Raw genomic sequence first — 17,490 nt, 5'->3', positions numbered from 1 at the left:
GTCTCCTTTCCACCTTAATCAGGACATTTCATTGCCTTCTCTTTGTCCGGCCCCTGTGCATCGCTTTGAAAAGGCGTTGCATACCTTGGATTTGGTGCGGGCGCTCCGAATCTATGTGTCACGCACCGCCGTTTTTAGGCGGTGCACCTCACTTTTTGTGCTAACCACTGGTCAGCGCAAGGGTCTCGCTGCTTCTAAACCGACCCTAGCTCGTTGGATCAGGTCGGCTATCACCGATGCCTACCAGTGTTCTCAGGTGCCTCCCCCGCCAGGGATTAAGGCGCACTCGACCAGAGCTGTCGGTGCCTCCTGGGCTTTCAGGCACCAGGCTACGGCTCAGCAGGTTTGTCAGGCTGCCACGTGGTCCAGTCTGCACACTTTTTCGAAGCACTACCAAGTGCATGCTCATGCTTCGGCAGATGCGAGCTTGGGCAGACGCATTCTTCAGGCGGCTGTCGCCCATTTGTGAAGTTAGGTTTTGCCTACTTCTCAGTTTGGTTTATTCCCACCCATGGACTGCTTTGGAACGTCCCATGGTTTGGGTCTCCCATAAGGAACGATAAAGAAAAAGAGAATTTTGTTTACTTACCGTAAATTCTTTTTCTTATAGTTCCGACATGGGAGACCCAGCACCCTCCCTGTTGCCTGTTGGCAGTTTTTTTGTTCCGTGTGTTTCACCGGCTGTTGTTAGTAGTCAGAGTTCCGGTTATTCCGAGTTTTACTCTATCTCTACTTATGGGTGGATGTCCTCCTTCAGCTTTTGCACTGAACTGGGTAGATTGTCATCCAGGGGGTGTATATAGCCCGGAGGGAGGAGCTACACGTTTGAGTGTAGTACTTTGTGTGTCCTCCGGAGGCAGAAGCTATACACCCATGGTTTGGGTCTCCCATGTCGGAACTATAAGAAAAAGAATTTACGGTAAGTAAACAAAATTCTTTTTTTTTTACTTTTGGACAAGCTTTTTGTTTTTTTTTTTTTGTTTTTTTTTTTTACCCCTTAAATAAAAGTAAACCTATACATGTTTGGTATCTACGAAGTCGTACCGACTTGAGACATCACACCGACAAGTCAGTGTTACCATATAATGAACAACGTGGATAAAATATCCCAAAAACAATTGTACAAAAGCACTTTTTTTTTGCATTTTTTTTTCCACACTTGGAATTTTTTTGCTGTTTTCCAGTACACTACATGGTAAAACTCATGGTTTCAGCTAAAAGTACAACTCGTTCCGCAAAAGCAAGTCTTCAAATGGCAAAATTGACAGAAAAATAAAAAAGTTGCGGCTCTTGGAAGAGGAAGAGCAAAAAAAAAACCCCCAAAATATGAAAATTGCCCGGGGGTGAAGTGGTTAGAGAAGGTGAAGAAACAGCTTAAAAAAAAAATCATTGCAATTCTGACATTGTTTGGTTTTTTTTTTTTTCGTTACAAAATTTATCTTATGGGTTTAATAATTGTATTTTTGAAAAATTAGGCTTTTATGGACTTCGTGATGCTTTTTTTTTTTTAATTTGGATTGGGTAAATGTGGGTGGTTTGAACTTTTTAGGTTTTTGTTTTACAGTAGAAATATAACTTTTTAATTTTAAATATTTTTTTTTTTTTTAAAGATGGATGATTTTTTTTTTTTTTTTTTTTTACATCCATTTAAAAAACAATAACTAAATTCTGTAAAGCTGTAATTATTTGTTATTCATACCAGAGATATAATGGTGCAGAGCAAAAAAAAGACTAAAAAAAAAGTCTGAAATAATATGTAATTATAACATTACTATTTCAGAAATATTATTTTATATTTTTTTTTTTTTTTTTTTTTAGTTTTTCTCAACCCCTAAAAATGAAAACTTTGTATAATTTATTATAAATAATATAAATAAATATAAATAAATAATAATAAAATTATCATCTTCTTTATCCGCTCCCAGGTGAGCGCCAAAGAAATATCCAACTTTTTACCTAAATTGAAAAATACTCCAAGGATAATTGTGAGCCCGCGCGTGCGGTCAGGACTGTATTGATCGCTGTCCTATCCTTTGGTAACAATCACAATCTGCTTTAATCCACAGTTTCCACGATCCCAATGACGACGGCCGAGACGCTGAAGCACAGGATTAACCCTTGTGCGGGGGAGACGGTCCCTCAGTCTGTCGATGTGCTGCTCTACACCCCCGGTGAGTGTCTCTGTGACTGGGTCTCGGGCAAAAAATTCTCATGGCTCGTCAATCAGTCTGTCTACGATTCCACAGGACTTGATCTTGAAGGGGTTTCCCATTGTGGCAGTCCACAGGATAGCTGATAACGTGGGGGTCCGAATGCTGGGACCACCACCAATCCTGAGAATGGGGCTTTAAAATTCCATATTTAAATACAGTGGTGGCCACCCAAAAATGGACTTTCAGATAAATCAATACCAATAGCAAAATACCATATTTTTCGGATTATAAGACACACTTTTCCTGCCAAAAATTTGGTAGGAAAATAAGGGGTGCGTCTTAAAATCCGAAATGTAGCTTACCGGAAGGTGGAGAATGGGCGCTGTGCTGGGAGCTGCCTGTGCGGGTGGCTGTCCCTGTGGGCGGCTGGCTGGCTGCCTATGCAGGCGGCTGGCTGACTGCGCGGGTGGCTGTGTGGAGCAGGGCGGTGCGGCAGGTGTCCCAGACGCTCTGGCTTCAAATAATGGCGCCCGGAGTCTGTGCGTGTGCAGATGGAGCTCTCCGCTCACGATCTCATATGCGCACGTGCTGCCTCCGGGCACCATTTCTTTTAATCCAGAGCATCTGGGACACCCGCTCCACCGCCCTGCTCCACACAGCCAGCACAGACCCCACCGCTGCCAGCACAGCACCTGCAACATCCCCCTACTCCAGCATCTTCCCTCCTGTGACCCCGCTCCTCCACCGCTGCCGCCCCCTTCGGAAGGACACCACCAGAGTATAAGAAGGACTCTTTTTTTTTTTTTTTTTTTTTTACCTCTTTCATCTCTAAATTTAGGGTGTGTCTTATAAAACAAAAAGTACGGCAATTATATTTTCACATAATGATAGAAAAACAGAGTATTGCTTTATGAGCAGCAGACTGACATTGAGCTGTATCTGCCTTTTGTACACTACTCCAGGTTTGAGTCATCAGTTTTTCCCCCTGACTCAATATTCTAACATCTTAGCGGAGCCCCTTTAATTCCACGGGTTTTCGGATCTGCTGAATGGGAGGTAGTTACTTTGTGAGCACAGGCTGCACTGCTATCTATGAGAGGATTGCCTCTGCCTAACAATCTCAAAAGTCATTACTCTTTTATTGACGTCATGTCTGAGCTATGGTGCTTTAAGGAATAACGTTTGGAACTCCATTCTATGTCTGAACTGGGTGCAAAAACCTAAAAAACATCACTATGGGGAGATAAGGTATGCACACCAGTGACCATGGAAGGGGAATACATGTAATAGCAGAAACTGCTGTGTGAATACTGACATGAAAAATTCAATAACTATATGCAAGAGTGAAATGTGAAAAATGGAACCTGCATTACTGCCATGAATATATGAATAAAGAGAAATTTAGCTACTGAATTGATCAATGCAATAGAGCCCCAACACTACGCCAAAGTATTTCTCTACGTTGGGGTCCCTAGCTTGTGTGTGTCCTCTCATGCAGTTAAAAAACTTACCGTGTATGGGAAGCTGAGACCCAGGCTATATATACGATGTGGATTGGCAATAGGTGTGTATGGGGAGGGTTCACAAACGAAAAACTACTAACATTAAGGAATCCACATCGTATATATAGCCTGGGTCTCAGCTTCCCATACACGGTAAGTTTTTTAACTGCATGAGAGGACACACACAAGCTAGGGACCCCAACGTAGAGAAATACTTTGGCGTAGTGTTGGGGCTCTATTGCATTGATCAATTCAGTAGCTAAATTTCTCTTTATTCATATATTCATGGCAGTAATGCAGGTTCCATTTTTCACATTTCATTCTTCCATATAGCTATTGAATTTTTCATGTCAGTATTCACACAGCAGTTTCTGCTATTACATGTATTCCCCTTCCATAGTCACTGGTGTGCATACCTTATCTCCCCATATTGAGCTATGGTGCTGTCTGGTGACCTATCAGGACATCGGTGCTCATAAAACAATGTCACCATTAAAATATAAATGGCAATGATAGAAGACCACTCCGTGCTGCATTGTCGCTGTATCCTCCATGATGGATCGTTACGTTTCTCTTCTAGGGCAACTCGATGCTTCGCTCAGAGACGACTGCCCCAAGCTGTGGTGCGCCCTGGGCGAGGGGAAAGTGGTCGTGTTTAACGCCTCCACCTGGTCCATCCAGCAACACGGCCTGAGAGTGGGAAGCGCCAAACTGGTGAGCTGATGGCGGGAGCAGGCGCAGCTGCGTGGGGGGAATACTGCGCAGAAGTGCAGCGCCGCTCAGCAGCAAGATGGAGAAAATCTGTCAGATCTTCACTTATCTTGCTTCTACAATGTATCCCATCTACTCCAGTCACATCCAGAGCTGCACCCACAATTCTGCTGCCTCACCTGCAGTTAGTCCGCCTTATGTAACACATTACATCTTACATTCCCAGTGCTCCGCACAGGCATTGAATTGGTGAATTAATTGTGAATGCAGCTCTGGATGTGACTAGAGTAGAATAATTTTCACTAATGGACAGCCTGTGATGAGTCCTATGTCTCCCCCTAGAGGTGCATGGTGGGAGTGGAGCAGAGTCAGGTGTGGATTGGATCCAGTGACTCCATGATCTACATCATCAACACGCACAGCATGTCCTGCAATAAACAGCTGAACGACCACCAGGGGGAGCTAGTGGACATCGTGATGGACGGCAGCGACCAGCAGAAGAGGTGAGGAGCTCCCCATGTCTGCATTCTAGGGGATTACACCCTTACAGAAGTGCTGAGGATGCCGGCAGGTAGCAGGCGGGTGCAAGACTCGGGCCCAGCGGCCACGGACTACCGACTTTTAATTCTGAAGAATAAACCAAATACGTGTACAAATCAAATAAACTTTATTGGCAGGACCAAATGCATATTTAGTTTTGCCAAACTAAGTGTAGAATAGGGACTGAGACTGTAGGAAGGATGGATGGGGACTGTAGGAAGGATGGATGGGGACTGTAGGAAGGATGGATGGGGCACATCCAGGGTGGGGACTGTAGGAAGGATGGATGGGGGCACATCCAGGGTGGGGACTGTAGGAAGGATGGATGGGGGCACATCCAGGGTGGGAACTGTAGGAAGGATGGATGGGGGTACATCCAGGGTGGGGACTGTAGGAAGGATGGATGGGGGCACATCTAGGGTGGGGACTGTAGGAAGGATGGATGGGGCACATCCAGGGTGGGAACTGTAGGAAGGATGGATGGGGGTACATCCAGGGTGGGGACTGTAGGAAGGATGGATGGGGGCACATCTAGGGTGGGGACTGTAGGAAGGATGGGGCACATCCAGGGTGGGGACTGTAGGAAGGATGGATGGGGGCACATGCAGGGTGGGGACTGTAGGAAGGATGGATGGGGGCACATGCAGGGTGGGGACTGTAGGAAGGATGGATGGGGGCACATCCAGGGTGGGAACTGTAGGAAGGATGGATGGGGGTACATCCAGGGTGGGGACTGTAGGAAGGATGGATGGGGGCACATCCAGGGTGGGGACTGTAGGAAGGATGGATGGGGGCACATCTAGGGTGGGGACTGTAGGAAGGATGGGGCACATCCAGGGTGGGGACTGTAGGAAGGATGGATGGGGGCACATGCAGGGTGGGGACTGTAGGAAGGATGGATGGGGGCACATCCAGGGTGGGGACTATAGGAAGGATGGATGGGGGCACATCCAGGGTGAGTACTGTAGGAAGGATGGATGGGGGCACATCCAGGGTGGGGACTGTAGGAAGGATGGATGGGGGCACATCCAGGGTGGGGACTGTAGGAAGGATGGATGGGGGCACATCCAGGGTGGGGACTGTAGGAAGGATGGATGGGGGCACATTCAGGGTGGGGACTGTAGGAAGGATGGTTGGGGGCACATTCAGGGTGGGGACTGTAGGAAGAAAGGACGGGGGCACATCCAGGGTGGGGACTGTAGGAAGGATGGATGGGGGCACATCCAGGGTGGGGACTGTAGGAAGGATGGATGGGGGCACATCCAGGGTGGGGACTGTAGGAAGGATGGATGGGGGCACATTCAGGGTGGGGACTGTAGGAAGGATGGATGGGGCACATCCAGGGTGGGGACTGTAGGAAGGATGGATGGGGGCACATCCAGGGTGAGGACTGTAGGAAGGATGGATGGGGGCACATTCAGGGTGGGGACTGTAGGAAGGATGGATGGGGGCACATCCAGGGTGGGGACTGTAGGAAGGATGGATGGGGGCACATTCAGGGTGGGGACTGTAGGAAGGATGGTTGGGGGCACATCCAGGGTGGGGACTGTAGGAAGGATGGATGGGGCACATCCAGGGTGGGGACTGTAGGAAGGATGGTTGGGGGCACATCCAGGGTGGGGACTGTAGGAAGGATGGTTGGGGGCACATCCAGGGTGGGGACTGTAGGAAGGATGGATGAGGGCACATCCAGGGTGGGGACTGTAGGAAGGATGGATGGGGGCACATCCAGGGTGGGGACTGTAGGAAGGATGGATGAGGGCACATCCAGGGTGGGGACTGTAGGAAGGATGGATGGGGGCACATCCAGGGTGGGGACTGTAGGAAGGATGGATGGGGGCACATTCAGGGTGGGGACTGTAGGAAGGATGGATGGGGGTACATCCAGGGTGGGGACTGTAGGAAGGATGGTTGGGGGCACATCCAGGGTGGGGACTGTAGGAAGGATGGATGGGGGCACATCCAGGGGGGGACTGTAGGAAGGATGGATGGGGGCACATCCAGGGTGGGGACTGTAGGAAGGATGGATGGGGCACATCCAGGGTGGGGACTGTAGGAAGGATGGATGGGGCACATCCAGGGTGGGGACTGTAGGAAGGATGGAAGGGGGCACATACTTTCCATAGCAGACAGTTTGTTACAATGTAGCAATTCAGGTAAACTATCAGTGATTTATGCTACCTCTGTGCACAGTCGTCCATTTAACATCTTTCTTTTCTTTGTCGCTCCATTGGGAGACCCAGACAATTGGGTGTATAGCTTCTGCCTCCGGAGGCCACACAAAGTATTACACTTTAAAAAGTGTAACCCCTCCCCTCTGCCTATACACCCTCCCGTGCATCACGGGCTCCTCAGTTTTATGCTTTGTGTGGAAGGAGGCACACATCCACTCATGCATTCTCAACTTAGTTATGTCGGTTGGAAGAAAAGAGGGCCCCCACGGGGCCCCCGGCATGTTCCCTTCTCACCCCACTACGTCGGCGGTGTTGTTAAGGTTGAAGTACCCATTGCGGGTACAGAGGCTGGAGCCACATGCCGTCTCCTTCACCATCCCTTAAGCGGCTCTGGGAGAAGTGGGATCCTGAGCGGTCATCCATTTACTGGGACCGTGCTCCCTCCGCAGCCCCTGTGGGAACCTGCCGGACCGGAGCCTCTTCAACCTCAGGGACCGGGCCCTGCAACTCAAAGGTACTCTGTGTCCCCATTGGGGACTGTGCAGGGAGCGCACCTTCTTCCCGGAAGCCGCGGCGGCTGCTGAGTTCAGGAGGCCGGTGGACTTCCGCGCCGACCGTGCCTGCTTGTCGGGCGCGGTCTCAAATTTAGTCCCCGGCTTCATCGCGGCCTAGTCGCAAAAATCCCGCCCCCGGGCCTGCCTGTCAGGGGTAAGGGCGGGATTACCGACCTGACGTCGGATGTGAGGGCTGGAGCATCCTGCATGTTTCCTCCCCCCTCACTGATCACTGTGGGGACCCCAGATTCCCGCACTTTGCTGGCGCCGCCCACGGCTCCACTCCTCCCCTGAGAGCTCCGGCAGCCATTTTTTGGCATTCTGCCGGTGGAGGATTCTCAGTGAACAGCTCTGCAGCTCCGGGGGATCCAAGGCAGGGAATCTGGAGGACACACTCCGCTCGTTAGCGGTCGGTAAGCCACACCGGTCACCCGGTGCTGGTCCCCCTAGGGTGCCGGATTAGATACGTATATATCTATATCTATCTGTTCGGTGGGCTGTATACCCCTTTCCCATATACCCTCAGTGATCACTCTCCTAGGAGACAACAGCATGTCATCCACAAGGAGCAAAGCTGCTAAGGCACAGGGTTTTTTTGCGGCCTGTACCTCTTGTGGGGCTATGTTACCTGCGGGATCCACCTACCCTCACTGTGAGCAATGCTCGACCCCTGTTTCGCTTTCTCAGCCGGAGCCTCGGACACTGGTGGGCCCCTCGGCTCATGTAGACCCCCCTGCTCCCCCTGACCAGGCGGCAGGGACAGAGTTCGCCTCTTTTGCTGAGAAACTCTGAGTCACTTTCACAATCCATGGCTCAGTCTATGGACAAATGGTCTTCTAAGCTGCTAGAGGCTTTGCAGTCCAGACCGGACCTTTCACAGGCCCCAGCCCCTGTGGGCTCGTCGCCTCCAGGCCCCTCTCGGTCCGCGCCACAGCGCGCTCATAGGTTGGCCCCTCGGTCTCAGGCGGAAGACTCCTGCCCGGACCGTAGTCCTAGACCGGCTAAGCGGCCTCGCTGGGACTCTTCCCCGACTTCCTCTCGCTGCTCGGGTTCCCAGCTTGAGGACTCTCTGGAGGACGAGGCGGACGTCGCAGCTCAGAGCTCTGACCCTGACGTCGCCCTTAACCTTGATACACCTGAGGGGGACGCCTTAGTAAATGATCTTATCTCGTCCATCAACCAGGTGTTAGATCTCTCTCCCCCGCCTCCTCCTGTAGAGGAGTCGGCGTCTCAGTAGGAGAAACACCAGTTGCGGTTCCCCAAACGTACACGCAATACGTTGTTTGATCACTCTAACTTCAGGGACGCTGTCCAGAAGCCCAGAGCGGTCCCGGACAAGCGCTTTACTAAGCGCCTCACTGACACGCGTTACCCCTTCCCATCTGAAGTCGTTAAGGGTTGGGCTCACTGTCCCAAGGTGGATCCTCCAGTCTCAAAATTGGCGGCTAGATCCGTGGTGTCGGTTGCAGATGGCTCATCGCTAAAGGATGCCACTGACAGACAGATTGAGCTCCTGGTGAAGTCCATCTATGAGGCCACGGGCGCGTCTTTTGCCCCCGGCCTTTGCAGCCGTGTGGGCTCTCCAAGCTATCTCGGCTTGTCTGGCTGAGATTAATGCTGTCACACGGAATTCTGCTCCGCAAGTTGCGTCTTTGACCTCTCAGGCGTCAGCCTTTTCATCCTACGCCATGAACGCCGTCCTGGACTCTGCTAGCCGTACAGCTGTAGCATCCGCTAACTCTGTGGCAGTCCGCAGGGCCATGTGGCTGCGCGAATGGAAGGCAGATTCGGCTTCCAAGATGTTCTTAACCGGTTTGCCGTTTTCTGGCGACCGTTTGTTTGGCGAACGATTGGATGAGATTATTAAGGAATCCAAGGGAAAGGATTCCTCCTTACCCCAGGCCAAACCTAAGAGACCTCAACAGAGAAAGGTTCAATCGAGATTTCGGTCCTTTCGTCCCTCCGCCAAGTCCCAATCCTCTTCGTCCAACAGGCCGGAGAAAGGCCAGAGGAACTCCTATGCGTGGCGATCCAAGTCTCGCCCACAAAAGGCCGCAGGAGGCACTGCCTCCAAGACGGCTTCCTCATGACTCTCGGCCTCCCCTGACCGCATCCTCGGTCGGTGGCAGGCTCTCCCGCTTTGGCGACGCCTGGTTGCCACATGTTCAAGACCGATGGGTGAGAGACATTCTGTCTCATGGTTACAGGATAGAGTTCAGCTCTCGTCCTGCGGCTCGCTTCTTCAGAACCTCTCCGCCCCCCGCTCAGGCCGACGCACTTTCAGGCAGTAGCCGCTCTAAAGATGGAAGGAGTTGTGATCCCCGTTCCCCTTCAGGAACGTGGTCGCGGATTTTACTCCAACTTGTTCGTGGTGCCAAAAAAGGACGGGTCATTCCGTCCCGTTCTGGACCTCAAGCTACTCAACAGACATGTGAGAACCAGACGGTTCCGGATGGAATCTCTCCGCTCGGTCATCGCCTCAATGTCACAAGGAGACTTCCTAGCATCGATCGACATCAAGGATGCTTATCTCCATGTACCGATCGCACCCGAGCATCAACGTTTCCTGCGTTTCGCCATCGGGGACGAACACGTCCAGTTCGTGGCATTGCCTTTCGGCTTGGCGACAGCACCACGGGTTTTCACCAAAGTCATGGCATCCGTTGTGGCGGTCCTGCATTCTCAGGGCCACTCTGTGATTCCCTACTTGGACGATCTCCTAGTCAGGGCCCCGTCTCGGGTAGCGTGTCAACAAAGTCTATCTGTCGCTCTGGCGACTCTCCAGCGGTTCGGGTGGATCATCAACTTCCCGAAATCCAAGTTGACACCGACCCAATCACTGACGTACCTTGGGATGGAGTTTCATACCCAGCAAGCGTTAGTCAAGCTTCCGAGCGACAAACAGCTTTCTCTGCTGGCAGGGGTGCAATCCCTTCTTCGGAGTCAGTCACACCCCTTAAGGCGCCTCATGCACTTCCTGGGGAAGATGGTGGCAGCTATAGAGGCAGTCCCGTTCGCGCAATTCCATCTTCGGCCACTCCATTGGGACATTCTCCGCAAATGGGACAGGAGGTCTGCTTCCCTCGACAGGAACGTCTCTCTTTCCCTTGCAACCAAGATGTCACTTCAGTGGTGGCTCCTTCCCAACTCTCTGTCGCAGGGAAAATCCTTCCTACCCCCAACCTGGGCTGTGGTCACCACGGACGCGAGCCTGTCAGGGTGGGGAGCGGTTTTTCTCCACCACAGGGCTCAAGGAACCTGGACTCCGATAGTCATCCCTTCAGATCAATATTCTGGAGATAAGGGCAGTGTATCTAGCCCTATTGGCTTTTCATCGGTGGCTGGAGGGCAGGCAGATCCGTATCCAGTTGGACAACGCCACTGCCGTCGCATACATCAACCACCAAGGCGGCACTCGCAGTCGTCAAGCCTTCCAGGAAGTCCGACGGATTCTGCAGTGGGTGGAAGCCACAGCTTCCACCATCTCCGCAGTTCACATCCCGGGCGTAGAAAACTGGGAAGCAGATTTTCTCAGTCGTCAGGGCATGGACGCGGGGGAATGGTCTCTGCACCCAGACGTGTTTCGAGAGATCTATCGCCGCTGGGGAACGCCGGACGTCGATCTCATGGCGTCACGGCACAACAACAAGGTCCCGGTCTTCATGGCACGGTCTCAGGATCACAGAGCTCTGGCAGCGGACGTGTTAGTTCAGGATTGGTCGCAGTTTCGACTGCCTTATGTGTTTCCTCCTCTGGCGATGCTGCCCAGAGTGTTACGCAAGATCAGGTCCGACTGCCGTCGCGCCATTCTCGTCGCTCCAGACTGGCCGAGGCGGTCGTGGTACCCGGATCTGTGGCATCTCACGGTGGGTCAACCGTGGGCGCTTCCAGACCGCCCAGACTTGCTGTCACAAGGCCCGTTTTTCCATCTGAATTCTGTGGCCCTCAACCTGACTGTGTGGCCATTGAGTCCTGGCTCCTAGCGTCTTCAGGGTTATCTCAGGATGTCATTGCCACCATGAGACAGGCCAGGAAGCCTACGTCCGCCAAGATCTATTATAGGTCTTGGCAAATCTTCCTATCCTGGTGCGCTAATAACGGTTTTACTCCATGGCCGTTTGCCTTACCCACTTTTCTTTCATTCCTTCAATCCGGAATGGACAAGGGTTTGTCACTTGGCTCTCTCAAGGGCCAAGTATCGGCGCTCTCCGTGTTTTTTCAAAAGCGCCTAGCCAGGCCTCCGCAGGTCCGCACGTTCCTGCAGGGAGTTTGCCACATAGTCCCACCTTACAAGCGTCTGCTGGAACCCTGGGATCTTAACAGGGTGCTAACTGCTCTTCAGAAACCACCTTTCGAGCCGCTGCGGGATGTCTCTCTCTCACGTCTTTCGCAGAAGGTGGCCTTCCTAGTGGCAGTCACATCACTTCGGAGAGTGTCGGAGCTGGCAGCGCTGTCATGCAAAGCCCCCTTCCTGGTGTTTCACCAGGATAAGGTGGTTCTGCGTCCGGTCCCGGATTTTCTCCCTAAGGTGGTATCCCCTTTTCATCTCAATCAGGATATCTCCTTGCCTTCATTTTGCCCTAATCCAATTCACCAGTGTGAAAAGGATTTGCACTCTTTGGATCTTGTGAGAGCACTCCGGCTCTACGTGTCTCGCACGGCGCCACTGCGCCGTTCTGATGCGCTATTTGTCCTTGTCGCTGGCCAGCGTAAGGGCTCGCAGGCTTCCAAGTCAACCTTGGCTCGGTGGATCAAGGAACCGATTCTCGAAGCTTACCGTTCTTCTGGGCTTCCGCTTCCTTCAGGGCTGAAAGCCCATTCTACCAGAGCCGTGGGTGCGTCCTGGGCATTGCGGCACCGGGCGACGGCTCAGCAGGTGTGTCAGGCGGCTACCTGGTCGAGTCTGCACACTTTCACGAAACACTATCAGGTGCATACCTATGCTTCGGCAGACGCCAGTCTAGGTAGGTGAGTCCTTCAGGCGGCGGTTGCCCACCTGTAAGAGGGGGCCGTTTTTTCGGCTCTTTTTATTGAGGTATTCTTTTACCCACCCAGGGACTGCTCTTGGACGTCCCAATTGTCTGGGTCTCCCAATGGAGCGACAAAGAAGAAGGGAATTTTGTTTACTTACCGTAAATTCCTTTTCTTCTAGCTCCTATTGGGAGACCCAGCACCCGCCCCTGTTCCCTTCGGGCTGGTTGTTCTTTTGTGTACACATGTTGTTCATGTTGAATTGTTCTTTTGGTTCATGGTTTTCAGTTCTCCGAACATCCTTCGGATTGAATTTACCCTAGACCAATTTATAAGTTTTCTCCTTCCTGCTTTTGCACCAAAACTGAGGAGCCCGTGATGCACGGGAGGGTGTATAGCAGAGCGGAGGGGTTACACTTTTTAAAGTGTAATACTTTGTGTGGCCTCCGGAGGCAGAAGCTATACACCCAATTGTCTGGGTCTCCCAATAGGAGCTAGAAGAAAAGGAATTTACGGTAAGTAAACAAAATTCCCTTCTTTTTTTTCTGTAGACTTGCTTACTCCTGCAGCACAGATGGGCGAGTCATCGTCTGGGACGTCAGCACCTTGAAGATTCAGCACCGGTTCCAACTCCAGTATCAGGACATTACGTCTATGAAGCTGCACAACGATCTGCTGCTGTACTGTGAGTATCGCAGGGGCCGAGCCCCCCCTCCCCCCACCCTTCGGAGCCGAGCCCACCAGAGCCGCTGACCCTGGTCCGTTCCATAGTATGCTCCTTCCATAAATGCCCTCTATTACTGGGGAGACTGAAGTTGTGCAAGGCTTTCCTACAGTAATAGAAACTTGTTAGAAAAGCGGTCTTAAAATAAAAGTCCACAATCGGATGCCGTTCTGTTTGATTATTTATTTTTATCACAATAATTTATGAATTTTAGAATATTTTTTTTTATATATATATTTTTGGCATGGGAGAAAATGGTTCCCGCAATCGCCACTAGGGGGAGCTCTCTGTATCGTTTATAAAATGGCCATTAAATTCTTTTCCTGTGAGCTCCCCCTAGTGGTGGCTGCAAATATTTTTTTCCTTTTAACTGCAGGGGATTTGGGGCTTTGTTTCAGGAAACAAGATCATTAGCTGATATTAGAATGTATTTACCTGTTTTTTTGTTTAACCCTTTCAGGTACAAAAGATTTGGTCCTCGTAACCAACAAAAGGAAGGAATACTGCTTTAAGCTGGAGGTTACAGAGAACCTGCGCAAAATCGGTTCCACCTTCTACTCCATCCAGCTCTTCCCGGAGGTGCGGCACTGGATACGCCGTATTTGTGGGCTCCGGCTGTGGACTTTAATGGTCACTGACCTTTTCTTCATTATTGTTCCTTATTTTTAGAAGTCGCAGCTTTGGGTGTCGTGTAAAGGCGGCAACGAGATCTGCGTGTTTGACGTAAGGGAGTTCTCCAGACCCCCGTACAAGATCCTCCTGCAGGACTGCTCCGTCATCACCTGTCTGCTGAAAGTGAAGCAACAGGTACTGAGGGGACGATTCCCGACAAGCGGACACCATAGTGCTGTTTAGTATATGGTGATGAGATTGCGGTATGAGGCCCACGTACCCCAATCCCAGTCATCACTGGTACATAGCCGATTGATCCGACTTTGCACAGCACCACATTTATTTCCAGGTTGGAAAAATGATGGTGAAACGTCAAACTTTTATATATTTTTCTTTGAAACTTTTTTTTTTTCTCCATGAATAGCACCACCCCGGTCCACAGGTTGAGTCTGGTACTGCAGTTCATTCTCCTTCTAAGTAAAGCTTACTGCAATACCAGCCACAACCTGTGGGCAGGGGTGGTGCTGTTCCTGGAAAACAAGAAAAAAAACAAAAAAAACAACTCCCCTCCCTCCCCCACCCCCTTCCCTCCCCATGGAAATAATTCCTAAAATGTAAAAGAAACGACACAAGTTTGGTCTCTCCACAATGGCATTGCCCTGGAGAATCATACCGCCAGGTCACCTTTTACCGCACAGTGAACATTGTAGAAAATAAAACAACAAAACAATGGAGGAATTGCAACTTCACCACACTTTTTGTAATTTTTTTTCACATTTTTCAATAAATTTGGACCCATTCACACGTCCATGCATTAAATGCACGTGTGTGATGGTCCGTGGGGCAGGTCTGTATGGCCGTCATGTGTTCTCCGTGTGACATCGGATAGCACACGAACAGCATGAACTTGTATACTCGCCTGTCTCCAGCTCTGCTGTTGCTTCCGGGTCCACAGTAAGTGCAGTGAATATTCATGAGGCATAATGAGCGCGACCCGGAAGCAACAGCAGCGGCGGAGACAGGTAAGTGTAAAAAGCAAATATAAAATGTCCTTTGCTATGTGTCACGCTGATGTCACACGGATCACATCGTTGCATGGTCTGTGTGACCTCCGTGCAGCTGGCCATGACACCGTGTGGAGAACAGACCTATTCTGTGTCAAAATATGGACGTGTGAGCAAATTCATTGATCTTAATGGGTCTACGTGTGTCCGTGTATCTGGTATGAGTGGAAACTGACACCACACCAACCGGAAACAGACGTGTGCAGTGTATGTAGTAAAAAAAAAAAAAAAAAATGGTGTCTTTCAAAATTACATCACATCTAGTGCTGAGCGGACCCGAGCTGTAAACGTCCGGATCCGCGCGGTTTCAGCGGTATACCCGGGCCAGACCCGTGCGCAGGGTTCCGGCTGCACAATCTGGAATCGACAATTAATAAAAATGAAAAAAAAAAAACCAAACAATAAATAAATGAGCGTTTCATACTTACCAGACTCTGTGTCATGGCGGCATTCTGCTTCCGGGTCGCGCTTTCACTTCCTGTGCTGTGCACGCAATCACACAGCTTTCCGTGTTTTCCCCGCCCACCGGCCGTCCTCTCAGCTGTGATTGGTTCCTGGCTGACGCGCCCCCAGCCTGTGACAGTCTCTGCCGTGGTCATCGCTTATCGCGGCTCAGTAATGGGCTGCACTAAGAGCGGGCGGCTGTGCTCTATGGCTGCTCGCTCTGAGATGTAGCAGAGCCGGATGTGTCGCCGTGGGACTTCTCCTGTGGATTACGTCGGAGCTGCAGGGTGTTTGTGGTTAATAAAGTGGTGAAGGAGGAGTGTTTTGTATTTTATTTCAAATAAAGGATTTTTCTGTGTGTCTGTGTTTTTATTTACTGTCACTTACAGGTTTGTGTGATGCAGGTATCTGACAGACGCCTGTGCCATCACACAAACCTAGGGTTTAGCAGCAGCCATGCGCCGCTATTAACCCCTGCTATTACCCCGACTGGCACCGCATCACGCCAGCGGGAAGAGCCGGTATCGCACACCGGTATGTCGCATCTAACAGATGCGACATACCGGACGGCTGCGGGCTGAGGATGTACCAGCCCCCGGCCGGCGTTATCGTGGCTGGGGATGAAAATAGGGGGACCGCACGTGGTGTTTTTTGTTTTTTTTTTTATTTTTTTACTTTCACCGGAATCACACGTGCGAGGGGCTCACGCGAGTCTGCCATGGCAGCACCCGGCAAAGCCTCGCACGTGTGACTGGGCACAGATACAGCGCGACGGCTGGGGCTGCAGCTGCGCGCTATAGCTGTGCTGCCGAGTGTTTACCACCGTGACCGACAGTGCACTGCTTTCCCCGCCCACCGGCCGTCCTGGCGCCTGTGATTGGTTGCAGTTAGCTGCCACTCAGGGTGGGGGCGTGTCTAGCTGCAACCAATGTTAGCCGGTGGGCGGGGAAAACCATAAATATTGAATTGTCGGCTCCGGAAGGTAACAGCGTGACCCGGAAGGAGTGTGCCGCCATGACAGCGCCTCGGTGAGTATGCCGCGCTCGCTGCTAGCCCCTCCACAAACGTTTTTACCCTCCGGATTCCGGTCCCCATTGACTTATATGGGTACCGGATTCCGGAGCGGATCGGATTCTTTTTTATATCTGTCAGTGATCCGCCAGCCCCGGATTATTGGCCTTTCGATCAGCTTTAATCACGTCCCGCAAAATAACACGCCCTCCAATGTCTGTCAGTGGAGAACAAAGGTTCTCGGAAGAAGAGGAGTAAAAAGGTTACGGGATTTTTATTTATTTATTCTTCAAGATGAGGAATCTTTTACCCCTCACCCACCTATGATTCACATATCTTTTAAATCTGTTAAATGCCGCCATCAAAACTTTTTTTTTTTTATTTATTTATTTAAGAATTTCCAAATCTTCTTTTTTTTATCACCACTTGATATTTGATCTCCCCATAATTTGTACTGATCTGCGGGATCATATAAAAAGGTCACTTTAACCGTATAAAGAAGATTGTAAAAATCAAACAAAAAAAAAAACACTTGCAGAATTGTGCATTATTTATTTATTTATTTTATTTATTTATTTATTTTTTCTCTCAATTTTGCCGCACTTGGATTTTTTTCCCAGCCTTTTATTCACATGATGAAATGTACTTTGGAATGACTCCATCCATGCAAAAAACAAGACCTTATTGGGGGGGGGGGGGGAAAGTTATGGATCTTGGAATTGGGGGAGGAAAAAGACCTAAGCGCAAAAAAACGTAACCGCCATATTGTGACGAGGTTAAAGCCGCACAGGCAGCTTATAGGGTTATAGGGGTTGGGTGGCACAGTGGCTCAGTGGTTAGCACTGAAGTCTTGTGGTGGCTCAGTGGTTAGCACTGCAGTCTTGCAGTGCTGGGGTCCTGGGTTCAAATCCCACCAAGGACACCATCTGCAAGGAGTTTGTATGTTCTCCCCGTGTTTGCGTGGGTTTTCTCCGAGTACTCCAGTTTCCTCCCACACTCCAAAAACATACTCATAGGGAACCTAGATTGT

The 17,490-nt window shown here is 50.5% G+C and overlaps 1 protein-coding gene and 1 long non-coding RNA gene across 2 annotated transcripts in view; one reads left to right on the top strand and one right to left on the bottom strand.

Annotated features, from left to right (window-relative positions):
• LOC142243950 (uncharacterized) overlaps positions 1–17,490 on the bottom strand; it is a 237,124-nt gene that overhangs the window by 163,295 nt on the left and 56,339 nt on the right. The window lies entirely within an intron of this gene.
• Positions 1–17,490, top strand: part of DENND3 (DENN domain containing 3) — an 83,166-nt gene that overhangs the window by 64,278 nt on the left and 1,398 nt on the right. The window contains exons 17-22 of the mRNA XM_075352824.1: positions 2,067–2,171; positions 4,236–4,369; positions 4,709–4,869; positions 13,157–13,290; positions 13,790–13,908; positions 13,999–14,136. Of these exons, the coding sequence (XP_075208939.1) occupies positions 2,067–2,171; positions 4,236–4,369; positions 4,709–4,869; positions 13,157–13,290; positions 13,790–13,908; positions 13,999–14,136 (791 nt within the window). The remainder of the gene's footprint in view (positions 1–2,066; positions 2,172–4,235; positions 4,370–4,708; positions 4,870–13,156; positions 13,291–13,789; positions 13,909–13,998; positions 14,137–17,490) is intronic.

Source organism: Anomaloglossus baeobatrachus, chromosome 6 (assembly GCF_048569485.1).
Source record: "Anomaloglossus baeobatrachus isolate aAnoBae1 chromosome 6, aAnoBae1.hap1, whole genome shotgun sequence".
In the NCBI taxonomy this organism is placed as follows: Eukaryota; Metazoa; Chordata; class Amphibia; order Anura; family Aromobatidae; genus Anomaloglossus; species Anomaloglossus baeobatrachus.
The sequence above is the reverse complement of the archived record's forward strand: the minus strand, read 5'-3'. Positions and strand labels throughout refer to the sequence as shown.